The 9,720-nt window shown below is 41.9% G+C and overlaps 1 protein-coding gene across 1 annotated transcript; it reads right to left on the minus strand.

Annotated features, from left to right (window-relative positions):
- Positions 1–585: 585 nt before the first annotated feature.
- On the minus strand, positions 586–9,229 carry PURB (purine rich element binding protein B). Its single transcript, XM_020893286.2, has one exon. The coding sequence runs from the start codon at positions 9,069–9,071 to the stop codon at positions 8,154–8,156; it is 918 nt and encodes a 305-aa protein (XP_020748945.1). The 5' UTR covers positions 9,072–9,229; the 3' UTR covers positions 586–8,153.
- Between the last annotated feature and the right edge of the window lie 491 nt (positions 9,230–9,720).

The following is a 9,720-nucleotide window of genomic DNA, read 5'->3' on the forward strand; positions in this document are numbered from 1 at the left end:
TTGTTTTTAATATGATAGGTATCAACTGATACAGGCCTGAAGTAGGATTGCTCCTTGAAGGTCTTTAGTGAATTTTAAGGAAGTTAAAGGGTTCCTGAGACCAAAAAATTTGGAACCACAGCCAGGATCTATCAAAACAAAATTTTTACTTTTCCTTTAGCTTGGGGTATATAACACAGGTTTAACCTACTTTCTGAGCAGTTAGTTATGATAAATGACAAGTAAACACATGAGTTTCTTTACAGCCATTTGAAATGATAGGGCCTAAAAGCAGGTAGAATAGGAAGAAATAGGGGGAAGCAACAAGTGCCTCCTCTGGAATATAAACCAAAGCATGAAACCATTTGCAACTTTGATTTACTCCATAGACTGCTTACTAACTAGAAAAGGGTTATGCCAACCCAGAAGGTGTAGAACTAAATGGCTGTATTTCAGATGAAATGTGCAAACAGCTTTTAAGTCACTTCAAGTGAAAACTCACCCAATTCCAGACCCATTTATGAACCCCAGTAGATAGTGTGTGGTATTTCCCTCCCGGTCAACATGTAATTCCTTAAATGAGAGACAACCAGGACAAGACTGTCATTCACGTTTCCGCATACTTTATTTGTTACAAACATACAATTTTTTAAATATAGACTGTAAAACTCCATTTGCAAAAGTCTGTTATTGTAAGGAGTGCACACCAGCAGTAAGGATTCTTTTTTCTCTATGAGTTTTTCTGTCAGTTTTGCTAGTTAGTGGTAAATACGGGACCCGCCATTTTACAGACTGACTGAAGCTTTTGGCTGTATTCACATTGTTCTTTTGAAGCAGCCCTGCTCGTCTCAAAATTGACCGGAATCAGCTTCAACCTCCAGGCAGTGAGATCAACAGCCCGTCTAGACTACGCTTTTGAATGGTTTCCAGGAAGTATGAGTTCTGAATGGGTACTGCACTTCACAGATTTGTTTGAATTGCCCATGCAGCTGTGTTTGTTAAAGTGCATTCTTCTTTTAAAAAATAAGAGGAATAATCTTTATTCTTTAACCAAGGTACTTAAAAAAATGAACTTTTTGGTCTCTCAGCAGATATTCCCAAATTGATCCTATCACTACAAATTTTAGTGTTCTATTTACAAATATTTATAGGGTAACAGGTGGAGGGGACCTTATAAAATTAAAGGTGCAGCTTCTCTTGAAGCAGAAATCAGTTCTACAAATTCATACATAGGAGTACACACTTGGTTTACAATGCACAAGCATTTGGATATTTACAGAGACTGAAGACATCCCAAAAAACCCTCTTTAAAGTAACTTCCAACCTAAACTCTAGTTGTACATCTAGATCAGGAAGCTCTGTCTCCTGCTATCAAGATTTGGTTTTAACTCATTCTAATTATGTCTGTAGATTCTCTATGGGCAGGACGTCAGTCCCAACTTTGGAATGAAGAATCATCTAGTCTAAGGAAGCCCCTGGTAGATCTGACTGGCAGTGAAGGTTACTATAGAAAGTGTTATCTGGAAGTATGTCAGAAGATGGATAGACTTCTAAAAATGGACTTGGAAAAACATCTGCATAGAGGTGCAAGACAGAATAAATCCTTACTAATCATTTTAGAACTTTAGAAAAAGATAAGTCCAAATACACTGATAATCACAATTATTATTCAAATTATTGATAATCATTGGAAAAAAACTCGTTTACTTGCATGCTACTGTAACATGCACAACTCTCAAGTATGCCCTGTACTTACTTAAAATCAGTTTTTGGACTTCTGCCCAATCTATTAGCTTCCAGGAAATACAGGCAAGCTTTTGAAACAGAAGTGACATGTGGGCTAGGAGAAAAGGGTTTATGCCTCATATCTGAACAGTTTAAGATGAAACTCTCAAATTTCTACAATAAAAATGTTCCTGTTTTTCAATTTTCTTGGGACTCTACCTGCAGTTATATATGTCCTTGAAAAAGGAATTTTAAAAGGGAAGAAATCTACCACTTGCCACTCTATTTCCAAATATGTATAATAAAGACTTTGAGCCAGCTTGATCTTGCAATATAGGGCAAGAATGGGGATGAGAGTTTAAGAAATAAGAGATTTAAAAAAAAGAGAGAGAGACAATCTACATAAGTTTTCTTGAAAGATTTACCCACTGATGTCTTTGAAGTAGGGAAGGGAAAAAAAAAAGACAAACTCATGTCTTCTTCAATATGCTAGTGGACAATGAACTTGGATAGGTTTACTGCTTTCTCTCCAATACTCCAGGCCCACATTTCATCACACTAAAGGTATCATCAGCCCTCTCTTATCCATGTCAGTAGGCATTTTATATATATAATATGGGGAAAATGGAATTTGCTCCTAGACTCAAAATCCCATGTTAATAAAGTACAGTCATACTCTTTCATCAAACCATGTTAGAATCGCCTATGGAAAAAAATAACATTTCTGCATCAAATAAAGCTTTGCCCTCCTGTAGTAAGTCCTACTGAGCAGTGACACTACCAATACAGCATTTGCTGTTATTTTAACATGGCTTTACCTATCCCCATTGCAATGTCTAATTCAAGAGACATGAGTTAATGTTCAAATGAAAAAGATTGCAAATAAAGGTGACTACACTGATGGCATATTCCCTATTTCATTAGGAAATATAAAATACATTCATTAAGGTCTTAACTTGGATCAGGGATACAGATACCAACTAGATATCAATTTCTAGATATCTAGAAATTACTAATGTCATGATGCAGTATTATTTTCCAAATTTAATTTTCATCCTGACAAGTGGACCATATTTATTAAATAAGAGTCTGTTAAATCCATCAGTAATGAAACTAAAATTTAAGACTGAGTGAGGGCTGCGAACAGCGACTTTAACTAAATAGCAGGTAAATGTATCAAGAGAAGTAATCATTCAACAGCCTGCTATCTCTTGAAGCTTCTGGGGATTACCATTTGAAAATTAATGACTTTGTTTTTCTAGATTAAAAACGGGGGAAATGAGGTTATAATTTCCATTTCCACCTTGTGCCTGGAATTCCAAATGGGGCACTGTCATGTACTTTTGTGTCTATACACATATTTTTTAGGTAAATGTGGTTCTTTTTTTTTCTTCTTCTACAAACAATCACCACCCGCCCCCATTATCCAGTTTATTCAATGGGAATAGTAACTGTTTAGGAAGACAGCTAATCGATTTACAGTACTCTAAAACCAACCCTGAAAACTGGCAATTTCATTCATTTACTATAACTTCAGTGCCGTTTTGACAGAAAAAAAAAGTTACCTTAAGGCTCAAGGGAAAGTAACTTATTAAATTGTGAATGCAGCATTGTTTACTCTCCCGTCCATTGGAAACTAGCAAAATGCATTCTAGATTAGTAATACAAACTTTCTAACATTAGCAAAGATTTCTACTTTTCTTATACAGAATTAAAACAATATTCAAAAGCAAATTATCTAGGGGAGCCTGAGAAACCATGATCCACATCACACACAGATTCCATGTATTTCATGATCAAAAAGTGCTTTATCTTTGAGAAATATGTCAGGGCTAAAATGGAAATATACAAGGAAAAAAAATCACTCGACACTTTCTCAAGTGAAGTACAAAATGGAAAAGGAGCAAAAAGATGGGAGGCGCTGCTCTTCGAACAGGCCTTATGCAGGTGACTTTTAGGGTATACTAAATTAAAATTGTTTTTTAAGAGTTAGCAGTGGAATTTTACACCACTATATATATTCTAAAACCTGAGATTGGACATCAAAGCAGTCTACTTTTTTACTTATCAGAGCAATTCTGATACTTCCTAAAAATAGAAGACAACTCAATTGAATAACTCCAGGGTCAAAAACATTAACTTTCCCCAATAAACAAGGAGACCGACCACATTAGATACCAAGAGTGCTATAGAATGCCTCTCGACAAAGAGTCATTTTTACATAAGCAAAAAGTCACTTCTCTCCTTCCCCTTCTCACAGATCAAGGCCACACTATTCTCAAATGAATATCTACTGAGAGATCAGCTGTGCATTGGACAAAGTACCATAACTGGGTTAAAAATGAAAACAAAATTTACAGTGAAGAATACCTATGTGCATGGCTTACACACTCAAGCTTCTCAAGTTTATCCACCTCAAGAACAAGGTGGACACGAATGGATAGTTACCTTTTAATACCTTGTGGAGAGCACATTCTACCCACTGTAAAGCCAGTCAAGGTCACATTTAACAAAGCATCCTCAGCAACTATAGTGCCTGAAGTGTGCAGCCATTTACAGACCACTCAATATGAGGGCATTATTATAACCAGCCTCTTTTGCCCACAACCCTGCATTTTCAGATAAGCCAGGATAATTGTTTTGTTTTTGAGAAAACTGAAGCTTGAATCTCTTAAAAGACCTGCAATTTATTGCAAAATGACTGAGAGGTTAACAGGAAAGCAGTAAGTTAACAGCCTGCCTGCACCAAAGCCTCAATCATTTTGCAGTAAATAATTATGGAAAGTGACTTGACAAGTAGCCGTGTGTGTATCACAGCTACAGTCATGTATACCACCTGCATGCCTCCCATAGTAACATAGGGTGTCTGGGTTTTTGGTTTGGTTTTCTCTTCCATTTTTGGTGCCATACAGATTTACACTGTGTACTGTGCAGCATATGCACTGAAAACTTTCTCTGCTGACTAGAACTGCCATTCTACTTGAATGAGAGGTAGGGACAATAGAAACCAGAAGGCAAGAGTAGTATCTCATCTCAAATTTTTGACCCTTTGATTTTGTTCTTAAAATTTCTCATGTCTGCAGCAGTTTGAGAAACAGACATTCTACCAATTCTCTGAAGAAGAATTTTAGTTTCCTACTTCTCAGGAATATGACTGCTTTGAACACATGATTAGCTGGGCTGTTTGCCAAAGCTGAAAAACAGTCCTAAATCACTGCTCATAGTAGCAGCTGAAAGACAAAACACAAAATTGCTTTCCCATAGTCTGTATGCTATTTTCTGACTGGAATTAACAAAGATCATTTCCTTTAATAGGCAGTATTTATGAATGAGTTCTGAAAGCCAGCCTGTTAAAATCACTTTGTTTAACAAACCACACACCGAAAGTGTAGTCTGTGCTTTGCAGATTTCTATTGTCCCTAGTACCGGTATGAGGATCAGTGAATGCTACAATTAATCCACATCCTCCTGTAATCTTCCTGCAGTGAGAAGAGAGGCCATGAACCACCCCCTGCAGGAGAAACAAACCTTTGAGATTGGTTAAGACTTAAAAACCCACCACTATGACATTTACCATTTAATCTTACATAGGCAGGTCAAAATTTTAATATAAATTACTTTTTCCAACACATAGCTTATGCATTCTTTGCTCCTTTTTTTGGAGGATTCTCAAATTGATATCTAAAGATTTACATATGATATATTACTGTTATATGGTCTAATGACTAAGAAAATTTCTCTGGTAACCAAAGCTGATGCCATATATGGTAGTGTTCTTGGCATATACTCTATATGCCTCAGACCACTTCCACATTCTTTCTATTCAGCTAATTATAGCTTAGTAGCCACTGGTGAAGGATTGTGAAGACCCTGTCATTTCTACAGAGTAGAAAGGCAAGGCTAGTTACTGCAATTCAGCCAAACAAAAAGAAAAGAAAAAAGAATAAACCAACCCCTTAAAAAGGAGAGGTACTGCACCTTTGCAAAATTGAACTGGCTCACTGCAGCTGAGCAACAGAACCACCACTGAAGCAAGAAAACAAGTTGGTCTATACAGGAATTATACATGTTTTGAAAATGAAAAAGTTACAGCAATCAACTAAGAGCTGCAACTTTAATCTTCATTGCTGCCTCAGAGTTTGAAACTTATAAACAGTTTATGCAAACCTAATAATGCTAGCTTCTTCTCAGCCCCTTTACTAAAACTATTTAGGGGTTTGTTCTCCGCAGCAAAGAAATAAACACTCAAAACACATAGGTAAATACAGCAGGACATTATTGAAAACAGCTGCCTTGTAGTACAAAATACAGTACAAGTATACAGATGTCATTAAAACATCAAAAATACTATTGCTCCCATACAATTTAGGAAACATTCTTTGCAACGGAGAAAAATTTTTTTTAAAAAAGAAAAGCTTAAAAAAAAATCTGTTTAAAAAGTCTACTGTGGATGATGAGTAGAGAAATAGTCTGAAAAGGGCACCAATGTTTGTGGCTCTTCCACTTTTTAAAAACAAAAAAAAAAATCTAAGATCAACGATATTCTGAATCAAATCTAATTTTTTAAAAAAGCCTAATTTATATACACAATTATTCCCTCCCTCTCAGCCACAATTCATGAAAACGACCTTTTTGTATATTATGTTATTTCCCAATAAATACAAAAAGATTGTAGACTGAATAATACCAAAATAAGATAATAAAAAGGTATGCAATAAATTAAAAGGCAGCTCAAATAAAGGGCAGGCATGCAGTTAAAAAAAAACACTACGATTGTGGAGGTGGGGTCACTTGCCTCCTTGTTGAGAAGGTGTCGCACAAAGTATACCTGAACACTTTGGAAAGACCATTAGCGCCCACTCAATTAAAAGTTACCTAGGTCTATGACACTTCTAGGAATACCTTTTGATGGGGTGGGGTTAACTTGATTAGTAAAAAATCATACTGAAAATCCATTTAAAATATAGAAGAGGCGATCCTTGAAAACCCCAACTTTTATTCTTGAAAGACAGCTGGATAAACTGGCAAAAGCCAGCTTGTTGAAATTTCAAGATGGTATAAAAATGCTTCCAGGATATAGTCAGCATATTCACGTTCATTTCAGCTCCATTCAAATGGATTTCAGCTTCAAAGGGCACGCTGCTTGAATCACTCATCCATCATTTGCCAGCTTTGATTGTGAGGTACTGATATAATGGACCAAGTTCTTAAAAATTTATTTTAAAAGAATAAATGATGCTGGAATTCTGGACCTGAGGATCTTTTAGTATTTGAACAAATCCACAGATTAAACTGAAGGTAGATGACTTCAGTTTTGGTTACTTCCAACTTTTCTGTGTGGACTTATATTCCATTAAAGCTCAGGCTTGTAGCCACAATGTTCCTTTTGTAGAGATGTTCAAGTTTTATGGTTTAAAATCCAGCCAACCAGTGGCCGAAACAGCCGAATTAGCCATAATTCACTGGCTCACACGGTGGAGCCACGGGTATCTGGCTCTCATTCATATCTAAGCCATGACCTCCATATTTGGAGATCGGGGAAGAACTTTAGTGAGCAGCAACCAATCCACTCAAACAGTTTTCCTTGTGCTTTACGCCTGATTTCTTCTTGTGCCTACCTCAGCAACCCCCAATGTAAAACTGCTTTTATCTTTGAAAAAAATCTGCCAACTTCCAAAACATTATAGTAAGGGATTCTAGTTCAAGGATTGACATCTGAATCCATTTGCATCCCGGATAATAATTCTGCAAAGACAAGACATGGGCCTTGGTCCAGGTTCTATGCAAAACCATTTTAAAATGGATCCAATTTGTTTCTGTCCCTGGTGGCTTCTTGAATTCTTATTTTGCCCTGTCTATGATTACGTAAAGTTGCATTCCTTTTCATGAAACTTGTACCCTCGGGACTGGGTAACTGCAAAGGCCTCTCTCTTCACAAGAATTCCATGAAGATCTAGATCCAAAACGCTGATTGCAATGGAGGTGAAGGGATAGACACTGCAACAATGAGGTCTAGAAAGATCTTTAGACTAGGTTACCCAAATATAACACAAATTGAGCTGTCATCAACGGGTCTGGGTAACTCATGAGGTGTTCCTTGGCTAGCGTGCAAGGATCTATCCCATCCAGGGTTATCCTGATGGATTTAGGAACCGTAGCTGGGAAGCAAGAGAAGCTGAGACTTCTGCTCAGGTGAGGAGACGCTGTTGTCCTCTCTCTGCAGGTTGCTGTCAATTCCTTGGAACTTTACTGCTTTTCTCTAATTGTCCTGACTGTTCTCTTACGGTTATTTCTCTTAATTAACTGTATTATTTAAAATTTTGCTTTCTTCCTCCGGGGCCTCCCTTGCTTCCCCTCCACTAGCTCACTGGGGATGAACAGGAAGGGGAGCTCTTTAGCCAAGGAGACGGTGGTGGGGTGGGGAGGTCCGTAAGGGGAGGAAGCGCGTTTCAATCCTCATCCACCTCCTCTCCCTCAGACTCGTCCCCGCCGCGTCGCTCATAAAGCTTATCCCTCTGCCGCTCCTGGATCTCTTTCATCTCATCCGCATACCGGCAAAACGCGCCCCCGAACTTGCCCCAGGCCTTGAAAGGGACCGTGATGGCGTTGCGGTAGGACGGCTTCACCTCGCTTACGCGCAGGAACACTCCGTACTTGTTACAGCCCACGTCGAAGAAGAAACGCTTGGAGTCCACCGTGATGGAAGTGCCTTCCGGGAGCTCCCCGTACAGGCCGCCCCCAGGGCCTCCGGCGCCGCCGCCCGGGCCCCCAGCCAGCTCGTCGTCTTCGCCGCCGTAGTCGTCGATGAGCTTGGCCAACGCGTCGCGGAACTCTATGAGGCCCTGCGCGGGGAGCGCGATGGTCTGGCCGCTTTGTAGGCCGCCGGGCCCGGGGCCACCGCCGCCGCGGTTGACCGTCTGGCGGATGCGCAGGAAGCGGCCGCGCTGGTTCTCCTTGAGGTCCAGGTAGTACTTGCGGTTCTCGCGCACCAGGAATTCGCTCTTGAGCGCGCGCCGCGGCCCACCGCCCTCCTCGGCGCCCGCCGCCGCTGCCACTTGCTCCGGGCTGCTGGGGCCCAGCTGCGCGTAATGCTCGATGAAGTCGCCCAGGTAGTCGCGGAACTCGGCGGCCACCGCCATGGACAGCGTGAGGCGGCTCTTTGAGCCGCCCGCGCCCACCTCGGCGATCTTGAGGAAACGGCCCTTGGCGTTCTGCTTCACATCTAGGTAGAAGCGTTTGTTCTGGATGTCCAGCCGCTTCGAGGCCAGCTCCTGCGTCTCCTGTTCGCCGCCGCCGCCGCGGGACGCGGGCTGGAAGCCGCCGGGCCCGCCACCGCCGCGCTCGCTGCCGCTGTCGCCGTCCGCCATCTTCTCGGCCGCCGCCGCCGCCGCGCCCAGGCCGCCGCCCGCCGCCCGCCGCGCTCGCGCCCCTGCCCTCCGCCCTGCGGCTCGCTCTCCCGGGCCCCCCAGCCTCGCCCGCCGGCCCGCTCACGCGCTCCCGCTGTTCATCGCCGGCAGCCACCGCCGCCGCCCCCCCATCGCCCCCGCGCCCCGCCCCGCCACTTCCGCCGGGCCAGCTTCCGGCGCGCGCCTCCGTGACGCCGCCCCGCCCCGCCCCCACGTCCTCGCTGCCGGAAGCGCCGCGCAAGGCGACGGCGGGGCGCAGGGCAGTGACGTCACGGGACCGCGAGGATTTGGGGACCCTGGACACCCGGGTGGGTAAACTGGGAAGGAGCTTTGGAAGCTTACGGGCGACGGAAACAGTCTGCATCTTGTTTGTGGTGGTGGTTTTACAGATGGCCGAAAACTGATTCAAATTACGCTTTAAATAAATGCGGTTTACAGATCTGAAAGAGACACGTGCACCCCAATGTTCATCGCAGCACTGTTTATAATAGCCAGGACATGGAAGCAACCTAGATGCCCATCAGCAGACGAATGGATGAGGAAGCTGTGGTACATATACACCATGGAATATTACTCAGCCATTAAAAAGAATTCATTTGAATCAGTTCTA

This window comes from Odocoileus virginianus, chromosome 1 (assembly GCF_023699985.2).
Source record: "Odocoileus virginianus isolate 20LAN1187 ecotype Illinois chromosome 1, Ovbor_1.2, whole genome shotgun sequence".
In the NCBI taxonomy this organism is placed as follows: domain Eukaryota; kingdom Metazoa; phylum Chordata; class Mammalia; order Artiodactyla; family Cervidae; genus Odocoileus; species Odocoileus virginianus.